Consider the following 24,340-nt stretch of genomic DNA (forward strand, 5'->3'; position numbering starts at 1 on the left):
TTTTACCATGTGTTACATGATTTTATGTGGTCTAAGTGAACTCACGTTTGGTTTCTGAACAAGGTTAGATTCAGAGATCTACTGTTAACGCAACGACTACAGTGCACATTGCTTGGCGAAATTCCCAGGTTATTCATGACTTATAAAAACATGGCACACCCGCTAAGACAGCCAGCCGTGTACCTCTAACCAGGGATGTTCCCACATCAGATAAAATCATCTGTTGGAATGTAAGAGGTCTTCTTCTAATGGTGACAGAGAAACCACTATTTAGGAAGCACCTCCTGCAGCCGTTGGCATTTTGGAGCTCGAATGAGCAGCTGATTTCCGATCGTAGTTTTGTTATTATTTCATACATTCATGGTAAACATTATTGACACCCTTTACATCACGTAGTATATCTTCAGAAATGACTGGAAATGTTCCTACGTTCAGTGATTTCACAGAAGAAATGTAAAATTAAAGGCATCCTTCCCTAATATTTGGTTGCATAAACCTTGGCAACAATGACAGCCTTCAAACTTTTCTTGTAGCCATCTATAATCTTCTTAGATCTGTCTTCTGGCAGTTTCTCTTCAATTTTGCTGATTTTCCCCAAACGCAGATTTTTACTCCTTCCAAAAGTTTTCAATTGGATTGAGACCACGGTTCATTTATGTCCAGTCTAAAAGAATCCGTTTTTCCTTCCCCACCATTCTTTTTGTGCTCTTGGATGCGTGCTCACGCTGGAGGACCCATGATTTTCACCCATAAAGCCATTCGTGGTTTATTGTGCGGCGTATGGTACGATCGAAACCACCACCCCAGCTTAGCCTTAGGCTGTGTGGATGTTTAAGCTATATTTCTCCCACAGTTAGCACTAACCTTGAAAGACTTCTCCAATCAATTTTCCACTTGCCACCACGTCCAGGGAGGTTCTTGACAGTTTCTTTAGCAGCAAACTTTTTAATAACAACATTTAATAGCTGTTAAAACAGGGACACCATGGTCTTGTACCCGTTAGAATCTTTATGTTTGGTTATAATATTGTTTCTGATGCTTTCAGGCAGCTATCTCGTCTTTGCCAGTGTGAAAAAGGAACACAGACTAAAAGTGGCCATTTTAACATAGAATTTGAAGGCATATAAGAACAATTCAGCTTTATCCTGTGCCTCTCTGCATCAAACATACGAGAGTATATAGACCAGTGCTGTTTCACTATATGCCTTTTAGGAGATATTGCATGTGATATACAAAATATTCAAGGATGCCAATAATGCATTTTGGTGCGCACAGTTGATGTTCACAACATCAACTTCATTCAGCTGCTCTGTATCTTAATGCCGCCTTAATACGATAACCCTTTGGGGGTGTTTGCAAACTGTTGAATAATGTTACAGACACATTTGGCTGCCACAATTTATCAATAAAGTCATAACTTATTGTATGTAACCGCGCCTCCGCGGAACAACATGATTCTGTTGAGAAGAAACAAGCGCATGGTAGTATATTACAGCCAGGAAACAAAATATTATGAACCTGGAAAATGTGATAAGGTCACCATTTAAATAATTTGTAGAATGTTTAGCTTTACATACCAAATATTTATGAGTTATTTTAATTAGAGAGGAATTAATACCTGGCAATACTTATGAAACACATGCCAAAACGCGTGTTCTACTGTGAGCCACAGTGAACACTAACATCAAGTCATATCAGTGCATAATAAAAGATGTGGAAATGGATAGTATTTATGCTTGCTCATTCTTGTCAAATAAGCATTTAATTTAAATATGGTCACACAGTGGACTTTAAGACAAAATTACGAACTCTCATGGAAAAGGAGACAGGAGCCAGCCAAGATCATGACTTTCCACTTAAGTTCGGCACAGACACAGAAGCATATATTTCAGTAACTATACGACAAACAACAGACACATTATCAATACTCCACTATAAACTGACCCTTTGGAAAACATGACTATGTTTGAAATTATTGATGTTGCTATTTTCATTTTTATTGAGACAGTAGAAGCCAGATTTGTTGGTATACAGAAGGGCTCCAAGAGTCTGGAGAACCACAAGGAGGCCACAGTTTCTGGATATCCATGCTTTAGCACGGACTACTTGTTTTCAGACAAGGACATAATTTCTGACCTGTTTTCGGCCCTTAAATACTTGAGCTGTGCAGCCGTGGTATCTATCTATGAAAATGTAGTTTACTTCTATGCGCTGTCTGTGATAAATATATTTTAGAGAAACAAAATTCTTCAAGCCTTGGTGCAGCTATGACATCATACACACAAATCAATCTCTGATGTATCAATATCCAGAATGGCTCTTATGCATCATAATCCTACAGTGTTAATACCACAAGTATCAGATGTTATTTTTCCTGCAGCAAAATATATTTTGAGCATGGAGTATTTAAATGGCACAAATAAACGTGTCTGGTCAGCTATGGCACAGTGCTATATTAAATGTGCTTCTCATCTTAGAATTGGAAACAAATAATAAAAGTGGTCTTTGAGATGCTTTACCATTGAATGAGTTTGTACTGCTTTACCATTGACCTAATTATTTTATAATAATGATTGTTATCTGCCAATAAATTATATTACTGCCCTTATTGACATGTATTATGGAGATTTTTCATTAAGTTTCCACTAAACTAATTCCAGAAATTACACCGATCGCTTGCAAGCATTTCTAACAGGGATTAGATCTACTGCAATGTGTATGGACACAGATCCCTGTACTTTGGTGTAGACGTAACATACGCTTTAAGTTTATGACTCGGTTCTTACCGGCCTTTCGTGCTCAAGAATGGATGACTTTCCTGGCTCGTACTCAAAGATACTTCTTGGTTCTGAGCGAAACTTGCGGGTGTCCACTTTCCTGTCCGGTGGTTCCCATTCATTTCTAGAACACAAAAAAGTACACAAGAGTGTTACAAGTCTCACTCCAAAAATACGCACGATCTTATAACATCATTGATTTTATTGATTTAACTTCTCATTGTACTGCACACTAGAATATAATGACGCTATATAAATCAATACACAATAATAGTTTGCTAGCAACTCTGTCAAACGTAAGAGACATTGTGGATTGTTAATATCATAAGGTAAATAAATAATAAGGTAAAAAAGTTAACAAAACGATATATCTGTAAGTAATGTGTGTGGATGTTTATTAGAATTATAGAGTAGGAATATCTCCAATGGGGTAATTATCTGTATCGATGCAACTAACAGGGGTAAGATGGTTTGAGATAAAGCAATGTCCATTACATAAAGCCACCCAACCACAAGATGATGCTATAAAAGTCAATTTATAATAAAATAATAATAAACCCCAACATACTTTGCAAGCAGATTAAGATAGACAAGGAGGTATTAATTGACACTTTTTTTTTTTTTACAAATTTTCAATAAAGAAATGTGTTTTTGTGTAACATCCATACCGGGACTTACAGATCATTACATGTCTTAGAAAAAGAAAAGATTGTTTTCAGCTAAGTAGTCTAATATATAGTGATTTGGTCATCATTTGGTGCTGAATACTCTGTGATTATGTGCCATCTGGTATCTTTCTCTTATCTCATCGCATCGTCACTTGGTAACATGACAACTGGCTACTGCATTTTCCGAGGGTGGGAGGTAGGTGGTGAGTGCCAGCAAGGCAAGGGACTGCAGAAGGGACGGATAATGGTATCATTCGCAGTCCCTGTTAGAATAAATGATTGTGATTCTGTGGGATGTAACCTGCCACACATGATGCTTTCATCTCATACCCCAGCAAAACAGATTCCGAGAACTGAACATATAACCGACGATAATTAAGAGTTAACCTGCCCATCCCCTGTATGAAGAAGAAGCCTCCACCACTTGAATTCAGTACCAAGCAGCCTGCGAGGCATAGTTACTTCATAATTATTGCTATGCACTACACGGAGTGTCACGCTACCACCAGCAGATGATAGAAGTTAAAGAATTATGTCTTGTTATGTGTAATCATTTCAGTGCTTGTATTACAGCCTATTAATCAGGCTAGTGTGAAATGATAGTATTCTCAAGCAACATATGTCACACTTCCACCAGAGGATGGGAAAACAAGGTCAATCTTCAACCTTTAGTTTCTAGCAGCAGAATGTATTTAACGCCCACTCCACCAGCTTCACGCTTGGTTTCCAGCAGTAGGTGTGAGGCATGTAGGCTCCATATGTTTTACAGAGAATAATGCCAATTAGACTACAGTGCCTGGTATTTGTTCAGTACAGCATATTAGCAAAGAACAGTCACAGCCATTGCATATCTGAATGTAGGTGTCTAGAGTATAATCTACATCTACAAGATACAGGAGGTATGGATATAACCCAGGAACTCTCTAGATTTGGCCTGGAGGTTATTGCTTAGTCTTTGGGGCTTCTGGGTGGGGAATGTGGTATTTGGCTCTATCTACTTTCTGGCTACATCTGCCCCAATCCATGCTGGAGTAAAGTATTTTGTAGCTAGCGTGCTTTGGACCCCATAAGAGAAAGGAAGAGGAGATCTCTGGGGAATCATATCATATCTGCTTATCAAATCGTGGCAGGTCCCTGTACCGTTATTGCACATTTAACAAAAGGGATTTGAAGAATAAATCAACAGGAAATAAACATATTATATATGTATCTATATATATATATATATATCTATAGATATATATAGATATATATATATATATATGTAAAAGGGTGAAGTCGTATTAGTCCAGTAGACACAACGTCAAAAAATAGAGTATTGCAGAGTATGCGGTGATACCTTTTTTATTGGACTAACATAATATTTAAAAGACAAGCTTTCGAGAGTTATCCTCCCTTCATCAGGTCCGAAGCAATACTGATCAACATGATAGAGGTTACAACTTCTTAAACAAGTGATGGTATAAGAGAAGGGGGGGGGTTGAGTGGGGTATAAAAAGCTCAGAGAGGCTGTATTGAACATTAGAATTACAAATGAAGCCCACAAAAACAATAAGAGGTATTTTTAAAACAATTGAATCTCCCTGATCACATGGAGGATTTGATCAGTTTGCCTAAAGGCTAGTTGTGTAAGTAAGCTAAATTTATCAGAACTATTTAGAGTCACTGATTAGGAAGATTCCATGTACGCTGTGAAGAAAACTTCTTACGTTTCACCACATTGCTCATAGAAGACACAAGACACATTGTACACTGAGCTTCCACTGTGACTCCTTAGATGTTCCGCTAATGAGAACGTTCCAAGTTGCTTACTTTTCTGGAGAGGACTGCTCTCGAGGTCTGAGAGGCACGGATGGAGGAGGCACAGGTATGGGAGGAGGCAGAGGGGACGAAGCTCGAAATATATCAGTGCCGTTGTCAGAGACACTTTTAGACAAAGGCCGGTAGGTCTGCGTCTTTGCAGCAGGATGCGAAAAGGCAGAAATCGCTGAATCTGTGAACAAATAAAAGTTGTTCAGATATCTTTTCAGTAGACATAGTACCACACAATTAAAACAATAGTAGCAGGTTATGGATGGATCCTAAACAAACAAGTCTCTGTTTTACTCCAGAAGAAAATAGGAAGTATTTCTGGCTACTTTACTATATAAGCTAATAGCGTGAGAAACCGCTTAAAGTTAAAACTTAAATAAACATAAATAAAAAAAAAACTAATAACTCATTGATATAGTGATCCCTAAAATTCCTTAGCACTCTATATCCCCACCTCCATATAGCTCAATAGCCAAAAAATGCTACTTTATAGGAGGAGAGTGCTGAATTAACAAATGAAAAGCTCCCTTAGTCTGCATAAACGTTATAAATAAATGTTGCTACATAGTATCTGCATTACCCCTAGAACCCTTCTGAATTGTAAAAAAGCTATTTATCACTAAGAAGTCTGTACCCAAGAGGGGCAATAGGAATAGACACTTTTTCCATTAAGGAAGCTAAAGTAAAACTACAGTAATAGTGCCCGCAGTGCATTTCACTGGCACAGAGGTTGCCCTCATCATGGGCAATCAAAGTGTAAAGGCAATATTCTGAAGATTTGAAAGGGAAGCATGGGATACAAGTGGCGTCTATCCCCTTATGTCACAAATCTCTGATTCAATGGGGACGAGGCTCCTTATTCCGGATAGGTAATAGGGAGTGACAAGCCACCTGGTTACCAGTAAACATCCGTACATCAGGTGCTCTATAGATCAAGCAAGATTGTTGCCCTATGATGAACATCATAATTAAAAAGAGGTGAAAAACTGTACCAATTAACATTGGGAATATCATGAAGAATCTCATTCTTTAGGAAAAGGGTGCAATTAAACATGAGGCCATTGGAAAAGAGAGTAGACATTTGGTAGATCCACCATGATTCTCTCTGCAGTCATTTCTGGTTCACATTCCCTCTTCTTGGTCCTTGCCAGCGAAGGTGAGATTTTCAGAGTTTCCTCCACGCTACTTACCTTGTCAATCTAATCTGCTCCTTTATATGACATTTCAAAGGATATGTTTTTCCAACATATTGTAGGGTGCAAGAATGTGATTAAATACACATATGTTGCGCAATATTGATGTAAGATTTTTTTTTACTGCTGACCAGTATTATTAAAACCATTTTGGACTCGTAATGAAAGATCTTCTGTTTAATAATACTATAAATTAAACACAGGCACATGACAATTCTAAAGGGGAAAACACGAATTCTAATAATTAGGTCAAAATAGATATAATAGTAGCATTCATATAGGCTCGGCAAGAATACTTTATTCTTTGCTGGTACAAAGGAGGTCACAAATCTCTTCATAAAGTGTATACATTAAGTAATGACTTACCTGTATTATATGCGTAGGCTGTGTTTGAAAAATCACTGTCATTGTCTGCAACAATAAACCAAGTAATTCTTTGAGTGGTTAAACATGCTTGTGTGAGCCTTTCACTACAGACCAAGAACAAATAAAGAATTACTTCAACCTTCTCCTTTATGCTTCATGGTTCGTCACATTTTATGGCTCATCCCGTTCGAAAATAATGCATCCCTATGAATCCCCCTTGCTTAATGCCTGTCCTTGTCATATTAATGCGGTCCTAAGCACAGAACAACAAAGGTACAGACCGCTTATCCTTATCAAGAGACACAACTGATTCCAATAAGATTACTGCACAGTTGATATTGTTATAGACAAACTTTTTATTTTATACAAAACAAAGCGAGAATTCAGTGCATACTCAGCTAATACCATTCAAAAACCACCAATCTCAAAAACAGAAATGTTGGGAATTCCGTCACACTATATGGCCATACTGTATATCGCTTAGCCCGCCACTACGGAAGAGTACCCCAGGTTTGGCGAGTCCCATCTAATTTCTTTATGGCTATATTGCTTAACAAGGAGCTGAATCAATGAGACCGCATTGCATCTTAACCCAATCAGACTCTCATTCAACTTTAAGCCTTCCCTTGACACCATTAATGATTCCTCTGTGTGGCAGGTGGGGCTGCTCAACCCCAAAACCTTTTATTTTAAACAAAAATGTGAAACAGGCATTACCATAGTCTTGATGTGTCCTTTATATTCACATTGTGTAGACTTGTCACTAACTATTTTATCATCTCAGTTCACTAAATGCAGGCTGATTTCATGCATTAAAGCAGTCTGAGTTGGAACTGGTTTCCATGGTAGGAAAAAAAACATTTTGTAACAATGCAATGCTTTTAAACTATACTGTAAATTGATCCCCACTGATCTGAAAACATAGCCTAAGGCCCCAACTATTTCATAAAATAGGACACTACATATCTGCAGCCACCACTCGCTGGCCCATAATGAATCTATGTCACGACTGAAAGAAGAAAGAAAAACTGGCGGCCCGCTTAAAAAGAATTACTGACCGCATGACCAATGTTAATATATACGGGGAGAAGGTCTAGTTTATCATCATCATCAAAGACGGAAAGATTTTACTCTAAAATTGCAGGCATTATATGTAACAAAATACAGGGAGCTGAAAATTTCAGCTGCTCACCTTGAAGGAACAAAGAGATAAATATGTAGAGCAGAAATCTCAGCATCCGCTATACAGCCATGGCTATACCGTAAACAAGGTGTCCCAGGACGCAGCATTGAGTTCCTACTTACCTGGCTTGTGAACCATGTGGATCTGCTTGAACATTGTCTTGTACCAATCCTTGGGTCTGTCAACCGTCTAAAAATAAAAATAAGAAAGCAATGAATGCTGGTTCCCCAAAACTATTAAAAAATGCTATTAATGCACCTACAATCACCCAGAAGTCTAGGAAAAATGTAATTACCAAAGTATTGAGGAAAGCAGTCATGTCATCAGAGATTGTCAGTGAATTATCTGAAAGAAAATCCATTATACGCGACAGCTATCTACCTATCCATGCATCTATCTATCCATCCATCCCGTGCGAGACGCGTTCTTGAACTAGATGTTTGAGTTGAGTGGCAGAAGGAAGTGCCCCGGGAACACAATGTAACTGCTCCAACCTGTTAATCCACTAAACCAGCTTCACTTACACCCTTGCCTTGCTTGTACAATACAATTTGCTGCCAATATCTTTATAGTAACATTGAGTATTGTACTTCTTACAAACTGGTTTAATGCCAACAACTTCATGCACTTTTCTCACACAGAAAAGAGAAACACTTGTTGCTTTGGTCATTTATTGGGGGACCGATCTATCAATAGAGCTAAGCAACAATTATTTTTTTATATTGCCGTAATAACTGCCTTAGGTCTGGTAGTAGGCTCAAACATTGTCCTTCATGGTTACCAAAGATTTTCTTTCGAGCAAACAGCGTTCCTTATGTCGGAGGACCAACAACAGGATTCTAGTCGGTAGTGGTAGAAATCTTGGCATGATATTAATAACTCAAAATGAACACACTATATACAACTTAGTATAGTAACTGCAACTTTGTATAGTTACATATAACAGTGTATTTGCAAGAACACTGAAAAAGAAGAAGCAATATGATTCAGTTACCAAAGAGGAGATATTTATTGAGTTTTATGTTTGGAAAGTCACGAAGAATACAGAGTGAAGTCATTCAATCAGGTTGAAATGATTGCTTGAGGACAGACACACTCGGTAAGTGAACTGTTTAATCCAGGCGTCTCAAGCATCAATCACGTTTCACATTACTGCGTCCATGAAGGGATGATGCGGAGTATTGAAAATGACAGCTGTGATCACAGGAACGCTGGGAGTGCCAGAGAGAACTTCTTCATGAAGGATATCCAGCGCTTGTACTAGCCTTGTGCTATTAGAGAGCAGGTACGAAGGCAAAGAATACAGCAGACTCTCAATATATCCTAACATTTAGAACGATATAACCAAGCTGAATCGTTCCTCTAGGAAAAGCATGTTATGTCTGTCAACTTAAAAGGGGTAATCACGCCCAACAAAACTAATTAAAAGCACCTATGTGAACCATAAATATTGGAGAATTCTATCACACTTCACGGCCAATTTTGACGAGTCATATTTGCATGGCTATATTACATGAGAGTCTTATTGGGTTAAAATGCAATTAGTATCAAAGAAAACGTCTTTTTATTTTATTCCATTCCAATAAACTTGCTTCATCTGCAGACCTGGGGGCGGCCATTGTTGTCAGTCATGTGATATTGTGGGCGACTTTCCCTACTCAATCACCGCACTGAGCCAATTCTTTATGCCAATGAAGACTATTCCTCCGTAGACTTTCATTAGTCACAATGTCCGAGTCATTCTTTTGTTTATCAGAGGCAGTATGATAAGGAGTCAGGGTATTCATCTAGTAGATTGGGCAAAGATAACAGCGCAAGAACACATATACCGTATTTGCTCGATTATAAGACAAGGTTTTTTTCAGAGCAAATGCTCTGAAAAATACCCCTCGTCTTCTAATCGGGGTCGTCTTATAATCAGACCTCAAATAGAGGTCTGACTATGAGACTAAGATCCAGATCCCCCGCACCGCTGCAGGGGACCTGGATCCTCCTGTCTCCCCCCCCACACTTACCGGTGCTTCCAATTTCCTGCTGTATTGCCGGGGCAGCGGGTTGACGTCCACGCGATCCGCATAGACAACTTCCGCTGCAGCCGGATGGAGGTGTGGCTAGCAGCGGGGGTTGTCTGCGTCCATCGCGCAGACCTTCCCCGACTGTCAGAGATCAGAGTTCCCCGCACCGGCTGCAGCGTAAGGAAGACTGCTGCCCCGGTATACAGCAGGAAATTGGAAGCACCGGTGAGTGTGTGTGTGTGGGGGGGGGGAGTGTTAAATGGGGGCATAGGGCATTTCTGGAGGCAGAGTGCTCTATGAAATGCCTTTTAACCCCCTGAACGCCACTCTGCCTCCTGAAATGCCTTATACCTCCCTATATGCCACTCTGCCCCATAATGTGCCTTTTAACCCCCTAAATGCCAGAGTGGCATATAGGGGTATAAGGCATTTCTGGAGGCAGAGTGGCACATAGGGGGTTAAAAGGCATATCATGGGGCACAGTGACATATAGAGGGTTAAAAGGCATATCATGGGCCACAGTGCCATATTGGAGTGGCAAGCCTGGGGGCAGATGTGCGTAACAGGGGGGCAGGTTGAAAAATACAAGGAAATAAAAACAAAAAAATATTTTTCTCAATTATAGCTTTTATTAAAAAATGTAATAGTTTAAATGAATTAACATTTACTGGTAAAACTTTTTTCCTATAGGGTCGTTTTATATTCAGGCTTTTTCTTTTTTTCGTAAATTAATATTCAGATTTTGGGGGGGTCGTCTTATAATCAGGGTCGTCTATTAATCGAGCAAATACGGTATATAGGACTAATATGCAACTGTGTGAAAAACATTATAGTATGCAAAAACTAGAGCTGCTTTATTTTTAAATCCCTTTATACTTACAGGCAGATTAAACTAGACATATCACTTTCAACTGATGTGTGCTCAATACACACAATAAAAGGTATGGCTGCTGATCCTATATTGGCAATCTTAATAGTATGAGCTATCGCTTGGGGTAGATGGGGCGATTGTCAATTGTGTGACTTGCCCAGACAGGTTTCAAACAGTTATTAAAAAAGGCACAGAAAATTGTGATGCGCAGGCTTTTGAAATTATGGGTGCGATTTGAGCAAAATTAATCTTTAATGGGAAAGTTGCAAACAATTTACCTTGTTGTACACAAACGAATCTGCACTGCATTCACAGTCACATAACAACCTTTCAAACAAAGCAGAAAAACACAACCTCCGGGATTCTCCACAACCGCATCATGATCCAGAATACATGAAATGGCATTCTAACTAATTGCTGGTCTTAACCCCATTACTGCAAGTCAGGAATGCCATGGTCCTCACAACCACAGTGATGGAACTTCGCATTTACTTTCGTCAAGGGTATATTTTGGATATTGCAATGAATGTCTCTGAAAGTTCAGGTTCATTAGTATTTAACGGCTAGTATATATTTTGCGCACACCCGTCTATTATCTTTATTCAGTAATTACATACTTAAGATAGCAGGTATTGCTATGAGCCAACCAATTGCGGTAAAAGGAGGTCACGTTAATTAGTTATAATAACAGGCAGTTTTGCTGCCGCAGACATGGGGGAAATATATACCTGGATTATTAATCACACTTTATTTCCGTAAAGATTTGAATCTGACCACAGAAGGTAACTTTAGGGCCAAAAGAGAAGAGTAAATACAGAATGGTTTTGGAAATAAGACACGCTGTAAGTGGAAGGCCCCAAGATGTCAAACCACCATCATCATTCACACACCCAGGCCTGCCATCAGAGGAGTACAACCAGTACCCCTGAATGGAGCCCGGGTCTCCATGATCTGTCACAGGACCCATAATTGACCTTTGTGGACCACTACCCTGGACTGGGCCCCCACCGTCCGATACCTGTGTCTGGGCCCTTGTGGGTACCAGGGCCGCCTTTCCAGGGATCGGAAGAATGGGGCAAGGCAGTAAGGTAAGCATGGGGTTGGGTGGTGGGAGGATCACGAGTTGTAGCAGAAGAGCCCTGTCTTTAGGCTTGTCCCTAAGCAGCCACAGAAAACAGGCCTCACAGCGATACTTGGCCAGCAACTCTATATGATTGCCTGTGCACTCGATGCATGCAGGGCCACATTATTATGACACCCCACAATAACTAGAACGGTCATGGCATTAACTCACTGCCTGTGGCAACGCTTAGTTTCTAACAATATTGACACCTTTGTACACTTAAAATAAAATAAGCCAATATATCAGGACCTGTGACAGAAAACACAAGCCATACATTTGTAAAGCTCATAAGCCTCCTAAAAACGCGGTGACCAAAAAAACAATTGCCCAATTTAGCAGTGGTGCACAGAATGCTTCAAGGCAGAATTAATAATTTGGCAACAGTAATAAGCCCTGCACAGATCTGGCGCACGTGCGGCTATCTGGCATGTGCCAATTTTTATTTCCGTGTGCCAGTTTCACATATGTTATACCGTCTCACCAGTCATTACGCTGCTCAGTTTTTTAGATTAATTGGATCTGTGTATGTTATTATCCCTCTGGCCTGCTCAATCTTTCAGAATATATTTATATATGGTTCTTATGTGCCATCAAAGTCTAGTTTCTAGCCATCACAGTATACGCCTCTCATAGAGCTGACAATTACTAATCAGTTAAATTGGGCTGTGAGAAGGTTTTGATTTTTGGAAAAAAAGGAAACTGCCTAAAACCTCCAAATGTTAGAGGTGCCGTGGACTGCAATTTCAAGAAGTTAGCGGTAGTTAGTTATAGTTCACAAGTATATATAATCATGGATACGAGACATTTGCCCGTGTAAGATACTGCATTAACCCTTTGATCCCCAGAAGATCATGCCAAACACTGTAATCATTTAGTTTTCATAGTTTAAAGGACTAGTTGAGCCAATTTATTTTTAACATTTGACTTTATCCTATACCTAATACTTAAACCCCCAGTATCCCCATTCTCTATTTGACAACCATACCAGGATATGTAGGATGTCCCAAGTCAGTCAAAACGTTCAAAACTTTTGAAATCATTTAGTTTCAAAGTAATGATTTACTGAAACCATGCTGTGTCTGTGGCCCTCGTGGCTTGCAGTTTGACGAACCTAGATTATATAGTCAATATTTAATCAGATGTATCCATGTTCCATTAGCTCTTAAAGGAGCCGTAATGGCCGAATAATCTGTCTGCGATCAATCAAGCAAACTATTTGCTTCCCTGTCCTGAACCGAGGAACACAGATTGGTTACTCACTTGGAGAGGTAGTCCTGACAGTGAGCAAAATTACTACAAAATTAATATTGTACACATCACTCCTTCCTCTATACAAAAGACTAAAGATTTAATTCCCTACCGTTCTAATTGCTGTCGGGATTCCAGACTCATCAACAGGGCCTATGCCTGGATAGTGTGGCGCTTTAATCACGGTGACCCTTTTCTCCTCTTCGGAGGTCCGGCAGATTGGTATGGTACTGCTGCTTCTGGTGACCTCCGACTGGTACTGCTGGGAGTAGGAGTCTGTGGATTCTGTAAACGAAAGGCAATGATATCTTTTCAATGTGATGATTCTCAGCATACTGGTAACGGTCCAGTTCTGCCAGCCTCCTTGCAACCCATTTGCTTGTCAGAGGCAAACTATACAACACCACCAATTAACTTTCTGTATTTTGTATGTTGACGTTCTTTACATGAGTACTGTATGATTGGCCTATGACCTACCTTGACCCATGTGTATGGTATAGTGCAACCATTTCTGTGCTTGATGGGTTTTTTAAATACAAGCATAATACGGACAATACTTAGAGGATTTAATTTGCAACTTGGTCCTATGTACCAACATTAGGTGTTCCGTGCCTTAAAGTTATCTGCATTTATATTGCTCTTTCGGGACGATCTTTCCAATATTACTTTTTGGCTTGGCTTCATATTTTCTAAAAATCTTTACATATACAAGGGCACTATTACCTACTACATCATTGCCTGTCTAGATAAGATGTTAAGTGTGCTAATTATTTCCAAACCTCTATACAAAATTCTGAAACACCATCGCTCCTGTCTGATCACCAGCATTGGCTGATTGCCGCGTCCGCATCTGTACATATGCAAGTCCTGCTTACGCTACCTTAATATTTTAATATTGTAGAATAGACTAATATATTAGAAAACAGTTCAAGGGGTTTAAAACTGTCAGCAGAAATTGCTATCCACTTTGGGTCCTTGCCAGAAAGCATTTGGGGTTGAGATTGGGGGTATTAAGTGTAGCTTTAGAGAGCAGTACAATAATAATATCACATAATGCAATCAAATGTATTAATACTATATGTTTTAGACTTTTATTGTATTGAAAATGGAAAATTCTGTATTTAGAATCATAAAAATAATGCAGCGGTTTTCTTCTTAACATCCCGACCCTCAAAGCAGATCATGACAGTCTCCCATAGTTCAATTTTTACTGTAGTTAAACATCCTCTGCAATTTAAACCTACTTAAATAAAAGGTTATTTTAATTAGGGTGCGAACCTTAGGCTGTACAAAAAAAAAAAAAAAAGAATGTGGAGTACAATATCTGTTTTAATATTCCAAAAGCAGGAGGGAATTTTTTTTGATTTTGGCACATTGTCATAGATTTATTTTGTTTCCGTGACTCCTATTTGTAACTCGTAGCTGTCTATATATGTATATATCAGCCACATTGTTCACAAGATGTTCCAAGGTTTATGTGCCTTTTGTTTTTAATACAAAACACAATGTACAGTTGATTTTACCAGAATTTAGAACAGGCAATATATATATATATATATATATATATATATATATATATATATATATATATATATTAATATAATATTAAAGACACATACATGTATTATATATATATTTTATAAACCTATGTATTTTTCTTTAATTAAGTGCCAGTGTTACATTCCATTAACACACATTCTTGTAATCCAAAAGTTAAAACGACTTCCTCTAATATATTCATGCATTGCTTTGAACTAAAATATAAGCAGAACACCTTATTTTTAACATATTCAGACAAAACTTTTCACAAATATCATCATCAAGACTGGTTTTTTTCTTATTGCAGGCTTTTTATTTTGTATGGATGAAAGCCAAAAAGCATTTTACAGAATTTTAATTTGTAGACTTAGTCACAATTATGGAGTAATAAGAGTTTAAACAGTTGTGAGTACTCGCTGATAAGTAGAAAGGAAAGTATATTGTCTTTTGTTGTACCAGTTCTTCCCGACATGGGATTTAGGATCATTCAATTTTGTAGGTTCTTACAATAAAACCTTATACCTGTTGGTGAATGGGAAGAGACAAGCAGCAAAGCCCTTTACCTGATACCGTGCTGGCTAGAAACTAGACTTTACCGTTTATAGCCGGCATCAAGGTGTTCCTAAACAAAATCGAATATATAAACTACCATGATAGAAATTGGCTAACAACTTTGAAAATGCCTTGGCTAAATTAATAGCGCCAGATAAAAATTCTAAACCCTCTCTTTGGATTCTGAAAACATTGTAAAATGTGTATTTCCATAAAAAGTAACATGTCACTTCTTTTTCTATGACATTGTTCTCTTATTTTCTTTGTTACTGTGTTTGTCAGCCCTGGGGCCTTTCCCTCACCTAAAGGGAAAATATGCCTTTACGTGCAGACATGCTAAAACATAACAAAAATAATATATACAGAAATGGAGAACACCCAAAAAACTATACACATTCAGATTCCCTGGCTGCTGCTAAAATATTACTAGCCAATAAAGGCAAGAATTCAGCGCATACTCAGCGAATACATTCCAAAAACTCCTATCTAACGCATAAATCACATCATATGGCCATATATTACTTGGCCTGCCACTGCGACTGGGAATCCCCAATATTTATTCCTCAGGTTGGTGTTTCAGAATGGTATTTGCTGGGTATGTGCTTTCTTGCTCTGTTTTATGCTAAAACATAACACTTAAAATAACGTAAATGATGTCGCTTGAGCTAAGAAACCAAATGTTAACAACAGTAGCTATAGCATAACACCTCCACACAGTTTAACATTAAGCACGTGCTTTTGTGATTTAGGGATGTAGGAAGGGGTCAGCTACGAGGGGGCGCACAGCCGCCCAATCAGCAACAGCCGCTTGCAGGGCAGGTTGGGGAGCTCACAATCTCCCCAACATTATGGAGCATGTCACTTCAGACCCAGGCTTCCCTGCTCCCTAATCACTACACGCTGGCAGGTGTGTGTACAGGCAGTGTGTATGGGTAGGTGTGTGTATGGCTAAGTGTGTGTAAGGGTAGTGTGTATGATCAGATGTGTGTAAGAGCAGTGTAGGTATATGTGTGTTTGTAAGCTGGTGTTTGTATCTGTATGTGCATATGTGTGTGTAAAGGTAGGGGTATGTAAAGGCGGTGTATGTGTATATGTGTGTTTATGGGCAGGTATGTGTAAAGGCAGTGTAAATGAAATAAACTCTGTAAAATAATAGGTGGGGGGCACAATTTTCTTTTCTTGCCTCGGGTGCAAAAGGAGCTAGCTACGGCTCGGATTATGGGATTTGTGCTGAACATCCATGCTACATGTTATATGGTATTCTGGGGCTGTCCATCCCTCCTTTATGTGACACTTTCCTCATTACATAGCATGGTGTTCTCATCCATAAATCCTTTAAATTACCAGCAGTAGATTATGGTTGACTGCTGTGTCAGATGCACTGAGACATCAACAGTTCTTAACGGGGCATGTTCTACATTTAATGGGCTTAATAAAAACTCTTTGATGATCAGTTTTAAGTGGCGTTGCCTCTTGCAGAGCTAAACAAAGTTGTATGTGTTTCAAGTGGGGAAAGAGCACAAATCAGTCAGTCTTCATCAAACATAAGGTAATAATGATTTTTCTACCCGCAGAGGAAAATAAGCTACATGGTACATGATTTAGTGCTGCATACTGCACATTGAAACGCATTACAAACTTCAGAGTTAGAATCAAGCACTTAGGCAGCCATCTCCACAGACAAACATTTGCAGCAGAAATTAAGAGCTCAGTGGCTTTAAACGAGGTACTGTCATAGGATGCCACCTGTGCCACAAATCAGTTTGTTAAATTGGTGCCCAGCTAGATATGCTCCATGTCCACTGTAAGCACTATTAGTGTAATGAAGCTGTAAGTCACACACACTCACAGAATGGGGCTGCCCCAGGCTAGGAACCGTATGCTGTATCATTAACAGTACCCTTCACTGATTGGTAACTCACTTTACACAGTTACCCCTTACACTCCACTGACACTCACACACTTGTACTCCTGTGGTATATTTCCTCTATTACTCATGTATGTTATGATGTTGTCTTGGTAAACCCAAATAAAGCAGTCTCGTTCCTGTGGACAGCATTATTGCCATTGTTTGTTTTTTCCTGCAGAATTATTTGATACAGAGATTACCTTCTTTTTATACACAGTCATTACCGCGGCAGTTTCAGAAACAAATCCCAGAGACGTACCTATCATTCTGCCGTGCTGTGTGACGGCTATGCTGGAGTTAAGGGAAGGTGGTGAGGGGTATGTTGGGGAGAAGGGCCGCTGGAAGTGACTCAGTGGGCTGCCTGAACCTCCATTGACTGTCACTGGGGTCTGCAGAAAACAAAACACATTTTTAAATCATACAGAAGTACAACCATATGTTTATCAACACTACAGAAAGCACAGCGTCCATAAATCATGCATTTATACTAATCACCACTACAGAAATGCACAACAGCCTCTCTGATCAATATATATTAGTGCAGTAAATACACATTACCTACAATGCAGCCATTACAACAGATGTTAGCTGTACAAACTAGGCATTTATGTTTAATACACTATGTTAAATACAGGAATATGTCCTAAAAGCTTAGCCCTCGGCCATTTTGGTTTGAATTATTCTTGCTTATTGTTCCACTTTAGCTCACAGACAATCATACATAACCTAGCTTAGCCTAATTAAATAAAGTGTTTAATATGTCCTTAACTTTTCCATCTTAAAATATAACCTTAACATATCTATGCACACTTCGTGTGATTTTAAGATCCGATCTAAACAGGTAGTTTACTATATTAAACATTTTTGGGGAAATTATATATATATATTTTATTTTTTCTCCTTCAAGGCATATCTGTGAATAACACCTCAATATTAGTGTAGCAATAGTAACTACAGCATATTTTAACTAAACAGGGTCTATGAATCAAGAGTGTCCCTTTTTCAGTATAGTTTGATCAAGGTTACTGCAGTTTAGAGTTGAAGTACAGCAAAATAAAATACATTTATGTAGCAAGATTATGTTTCAATAAAGGAAAATGATCCACAGACCCCTGGAATTGGAGCGTTTACTTGTTCTACTCAAGATTTTTACTTGTTTTTTTTATGGTGCTGAAGTCATGATTGGGTTAGTTTAATCTTCTACACTGTATCCGGCCATTTAGAAATGTTAGAAGTACTAAAGATGACAGTATACCACTTGGTTCTTTGCAGACCATGTTGCTGTACCAGTTGGCGGCTGTTGCGCAGAAATACCAGATGGTACCTTCAGAGCGTCAGAAGAAGGTTTTGCTGCCGATCCTTGCGTTTCGCCTCCATCTTCTGCCTTTACAGTTGATTTAGACGCTATCTCAACAGACAGGGAGGCAGTGTGTTTTTTAAGTGACGCGTTATCGGCATGGGACAAGAGGTCGAGTGAAGGTGCATGCCCGGAAGAACTGTATTTTGGATGCACGTTAAAATGAGTTTTATCTGCAGGGATCTCTTGCAAGATTAGTTTTAGGGTGGAAACCCTACGTTCCTTAGATTCATGCCTACGCTCATGGTGAATGAGTTTGCGGTTTATATGTTCTGCCTTCAAACTTGTATTAGAGAATGAAACCTGTGGATTAGTAGAGGTTTGAGTCAGCCGTATGTCTGCGTTTGATTTAGCGGAGGACTTGGTGCTTTCCTTATTAGTAAAACTCTGAACGACTGATGGGATTAGTGTGGTTGTTACAGGGAGCTGATTGTCATCACTCTGCTGGTAATTAGATGGTGATCTGTGAAAGCTTCCTATCCTAGGGGGAGGTATGGGAGGCTGTTTCCCCCCCCCCAAATGTAATCACACAGCAAAATAAATCATAGGAGAAAAAAATAAAAGAACAAAAAATACATTAGTATTTGGTACTTTCACACAATATCACATGTATACAATGTCAGGTGGGTATTTTTAAAACCATGACATGTTATACTCTGAACTCTGGACGCAGACAGCAAAGTTAAATGGGAACTCCCACCTTTCTTTGCCTATACTTGACATCAGGAGGGTTCCTACCAATGTGCGCTAAGTAGCTTTTCATTGCTTTAAGTGGAAAAGCAGGGAATCTTACATGGAATTTTTACATCAAGTAAATCGAATGTTTTCTACAGTTAAATGCATTTCCTTGCCGGGCTTCAGACTCTAAGAGATGGAAATAGCCTGAGCAGACAACATATGTACCCTACATGAAGGCTAAATATTGTTAAAAATAAAGATGCATTTTGCTTCTTCTGTGCCTATGCATTTGGATACCATTAGCCAAATCAATATTGTATGTGATTACATCACACGTGTTGTATGATGTGATTAAGCAGAGGGCCATGGGTAAGAGAGTACTTGTGTGAAATATAGAAATATAGATAAATTTAAACAAATCTTGGGTTCAGCAACATACATTATATAATTTTTGTAAGTTCTAATAACAAAACACAACGTCTCAGAGAAGAGATATGTATTTATTCAAATCTTTAAACAGCTATTTTTAAAAAAATAAATAAATAATAAAATAAAAATTACAAATGAGCAATTACTCAGTAAGAAGAGGCCAAGTGTATGTTGCTTTACGGGGGAATATTGTAGAGTAAGCAGTTCTAATTGTGACCGGTTTGTGAAACATTGACTGCCCGGACATGAAACAAATGCCATAGTAGGTATATAGAGAGAGGAGTTGATGTAATTAGCGTATCTGCCAGTAATGCCCATGGATTAATGCGTTGAGGGCAGGCAGTTGAAAATGGATTATTAGAAACAGTTGAACCATTTAAACCTTAAATGAGCACAGTTTTAGGCGGTAGTTTTGTGTCTGTGGCAGAAGTGTTTTACCGTATAATCCCATTTCTTTTTTACTTTGTGTTTCATTATTTTTTAAATTGACTTTAATTCAGGATGGTAGCCCACAATGTAAACTAATTGGGTCCTCGTCAGTTGTGACTTGGTGGAATCATTAGTTCTAAATAGTTTTTTGGCTTTTTGTCTGTCCAGAACTCTTTGGTTTGGATACCATGCCTGATAAAGGTTCAGTAACCTCAAACTATAGGTAATTATAGCCATGTTCTATATAGTATTTCAAAGCATGATGAATGACTTAAACTTCAAATAATATCATAAGCAATGATAGTCTGGGATCTTCTGTCTTCTGTCCCCAGGTAACATCACCTTTAGCGCATCTTAAAGCAGTGAGAAACTTGAAAAAAATTACCATTTGAAAAAAGAATTTCAGATTTTATAATTAAAGGGACAGTCTAGTCCTCCAAATTCACTTGTTTATTTTTTTAAATGTATATTTGTTCATTTTCTAAGGACTTCTAAAACTCCTTACTGCATGCAAATCCAAGCAAGCATTTTTAAGTTATCGCAGACTTTTGTCTGGCTGCCTCTATGCTAGGAGCATATATAAAATTCTAGAGCGTTGTGACAATCATTGTGGCGATAGTGTCGTGCATAAATCCACACTTCATTAATATACTGCACATGCATATGAGTAGTGCACAGTGATTTATTTAGGTTTGGAGCTGTGAAGGTCAGGGATTAACAATAAAAATACTGTTAGACATAACTGAACCGGTTAGGCCCATTATATATTTGACAAACAGTAAAAACTGTTCTGGAATGACACGCAGTATACCGGCCACCAACCACAACCAATGCTGGTCACCTCTTAGAAAGTACTCTTTCTTGGCAAAGTGTATTCTCACACAACACAACACTACTCACATGTTGTTTTCACAGCAAAGTGATGGTGCCATACAGAACAGTTTTGTTAATGTGGTGAGATAAAATAATTAAATTATGTGACAGAGCATGCTGTTGACTCACTTGAGTTGGTGACTTCTTATCTTGAAGGTTTGGCCGGACACTTCGAAAACCTTTTGCTGCAAGGGAGGAACCACCAAAGTCACCATTGAGACCATCTTTGACAGAATCATTGTATGACCTCCAGATATCTAGAGTCAAATCAGACTAGGGTCAAACTGGGATTGAGTCCTCTAGCTCTGTAATCCTATTTATCTAACAGCTGCCAACGTGTTTTAAAGCTCACAAAATGTTTCTTTCTCTAGAAAAAAGGTACACCGACAGTCTGACACCTTAGTTGCTCTCTTTTTGTATGCCTACCCTGTCACGTTGTATACTGTCACCTACTTAGATGAGGCTGTGTGTGTAAAAATGTATTAAAATTATATAAAATACTCCAAATTTACAAACAAAACCAATGAAAGTGCACAAAGCATCCAATTTAATTATTTTATACCTGGGTCCGACGGAAAGTCGTGTCCTAAAAAAAAATTACAAAATACTGTTATTAATATGAGGAAATAACAGAGACATTATGCAAATAATATAAAAGATGCAGGTGTAATGTACATTTCTTTTATGCTTTTTCCATTACTTATACTATAATTCAGGCAAATAGCTCTGACTTCAAGATATACAAATCTGAGGTAGCACACAAGTTTAAACATGGTTTCTAACATATAAGTAAGACATAAAAAGTCCGCACATTCTCATGGCAAACAGGGATGCAAAGGGAATTTGAAATAATTGCATTTATTTTTTAGCATGTTTTTTTGCTCTTTTATTTTTGACATTTTAAAATAATGATTCATAATTTCTCTAAGATAATTTATATGCGTCGTGCTCAAGAAAAGGCAATAACAATTATATTATTTTGTATTATTAATGCTCATACGGTTCTAGGAATGCCTCAGTATGTGCGTGTATAGCGGAAATGACAATATATAATAGATATATATTTAAAGGATGTAAATTTAGCAATATTAATCTTCACCCTTTAGTCCTCCAGTGTTTCTATAGCCCCCTGCTAAGGGCTTATTCACCAAGATTTTCATATTCTTCTAGCAGTCCTTTTTTCTTTGGTATAGTAGAACGAAACCCCTTCTTGAACACAGGGACTTATTTCAGAATATCTCTATTCACCAACGTTACAACCTTTATTGGGAACATTTTGTATCGTTAGCAGGCCTCAGTATCAGCTTATGAGGACTATAAAAGTTGTACGTTTACTTTTTATTGCGGTACCACAACTGCATTCAAAGATATTGATAATGAGACAAATGTTTTTACTTTTTTGCCAATCGGCTTATGTGTACTGCTAGTATTTTTGGGAAATCAGCCATCTGAAAATGGGAAACATTGACAAGTGCTATAAGCGGGACTCATAGACTGGAATAACAACATTAACTCGGTACTATGTTTAAACATGTAAAATTCATAGGTTTGCAGTTTAAGTGCCTATTCTGGTAACCGTGATATCTGCAATAAGCAATAGAGGGTTAAATAGGAAGTGCATAAGGCTAATAATTGGGAAAAAAAGTACTTGTGTTTGGAGTACTTTTATGGGACAGGAAAGTTTCTAATCTTCTATTTCAAACTAACCTCGAGATTTATACAACACCTTAAAGTCCGACAGGTCTATTCACACGGTAAAAAGAGAAACTGCGGAAAAAGGCTTCACCGTTACTGGTTCCGTTATGGAGTTACCAGTTCAGTTCAGTTCAAGTATATTTTTTGAATATATCAGTTAATTTCAAAGTATTAGGCAGGAGGGCCAGATTGTATGAAATCAAAGATGTTATATAGTGGAGTATATGAATTTTAAGCATGTAATTTTCTAGTAGTTATTTATTTGAAAATCTCAGACGACGTGAGGACGGATCTTTTTTGACACGTATTCTAGTTGACGTGAGCATGGAGATCCTGCTTGAACGAAGGATGCATTTTGTGGTTTGGTTAGTTGTTATACCTGAAGCCAATAGATTTGGAGAACTCTGAACTCTCTTCACAGCTGTTAGTGTTACAGACATGGCAGCGCGTTTGCGAGCATATCCACCGCTATCTGGAAGCACACAAAGTGATAGTGATGCAAGCAAAACACAGACCAGCACAACAAGCACGTGCAAGGCCATCGCACAGAAACAAATGTGCAAAAGATGCATGAGCTCAAGCACACAATACACGGGGACAAGCCAATTTTGCGCATTTAGTTTGTGATTTTATGGGATTGGCAGTTATCGGTCTAAAATTTGTACCAGCGATCACACAACTAGGGAACTATCGAGCATAATACATAAATACAACCTTATTTTGAAAAATTTTTGTGAGGTGTACACATCAGTATATTAGTTATATTCTCCTTTTATGATAAACACATAAGGTGCTTTGCAGAAGTTCTAGCACTCTGAAGATTTAGTAGACACTGCCCCTTTTTTCACCACTAAGCTGCAACCAGAAGAAAACTGGCCTCAAAGGGTGACTTACATACATGTAAAAACAAATAGTTAATAGAAAAATGTATAATAGAAAGTTAAAATTTCTGAATAATAAAAGAAATTAAAGTAAGTAGATGTTACAAGTGGTTCTTGACCTAAGTGTTTAGTTACATATACCTATAGGGTGGACTAGAGTTTACCTATTTAATAAAGCTTAATTAGTACCTATTAAAATAATTAACATACAAGGGCATATGCATACCCATTTGTATAACAATATAATTTAGAAGGCAGATGTTTTAAAAAAATCGGTAGAGCCTTGTGACACCTTCCAACGTCTTACTACATACCAGCCCTTACATGTAGTAACTTCCTATTCAAGATTATTTTGGATCCTTAGAACTTTGAAGAAATAATAAACTTATAGCACTTACATGCATACATTGGTTATACATTAAACATGCATGCGACCGCCATATATTTAAAGGTGCACATAAAAAGCAGGTGAGAACTTCCCTTTAAATATCCTACCAGTAGTGTAGGTGAATATAATTACAATAATCGTAAGCATCATGAGAAGAATTATATTCACGATGAAGAATACGCAGAACACTGTAAGCTGGGAGGTTTTAGTGATGCTAAACACAGACGTGACAAATATACAATAAATAATTCCTATTTTTGGGTGACAGATGTATATTTGTCCATCAACAGAGTGGAATGTTTCTGAAAATACCAGCTGTGCGAGTCTCTGCATTAAAATAGAGCAGATTTGTGT

The 24,340-nt window shown here is 38.2% G+C and overlaps 1 protein-coding gene across 1 annotated transcript in view; it reads right to left on the reverse strand.

Annotated features, from left to right (window-relative positions):
- Window positions 1–24,340, reverse strand: part of LOC149285579 (sorbin and SH3 domain-containing protein 2-like) — a 56,975-nt gene that overhangs the window by 31,382 nt on the left and 1,253 nt on the right. The window contains exons 2-10 of the mRNA XM_089495136.1: window positions 23,061–23,189; window positions 21,152–21,279; window positions 17,516–17,645; window positions 13,369–13,541; window positions 8,122–8,188; window positions 6,800–6,861; window positions 6,106–6,109; window positions 5,258–5,432; window positions 2,787–2,901 (exon numbers count right to left, since the gene is read on the reverse strand). Of these exons, the coding sequence (XP_089351262.1) occupies window positions 2,787–2,901; window positions 5,258–5,432; window positions 6,106–6,109; window positions 6,800–6,861; window positions 8,122–8,188; window positions 13,369–13,541; window positions 17,516–17,645; window positions 21,152–21,279; window positions 23,061–23,189 (983 nt within the window). The remainder of the gene's footprint in view (window positions 1–2,786; window positions 2,902–5,257; window positions 5,433–6,105; window positions 6,110–6,799; window positions 6,862–8,121; window positions 8,189–13,368; window positions 13,542–17,515; window positions 17,646–21,151; window positions 21,280–23,060; window positions 23,190–24,340) is intronic.

Source organism: Sceloporus occidentalis, unplaced genomic scaffold, assembly GCF_023333645.1.
Source record: "Sceloporus occidentalis isolate IW3139 unplaced genomic scaffold, rSceOcc1.0.p SCAF_77, whole genome shotgun sequence".
NCBI lineage: Eukaryota > Metazoa > Chordata > Lepidosauria > Squamata > Phrynosomatidae > Sceloporus > Sceloporus occidentalis.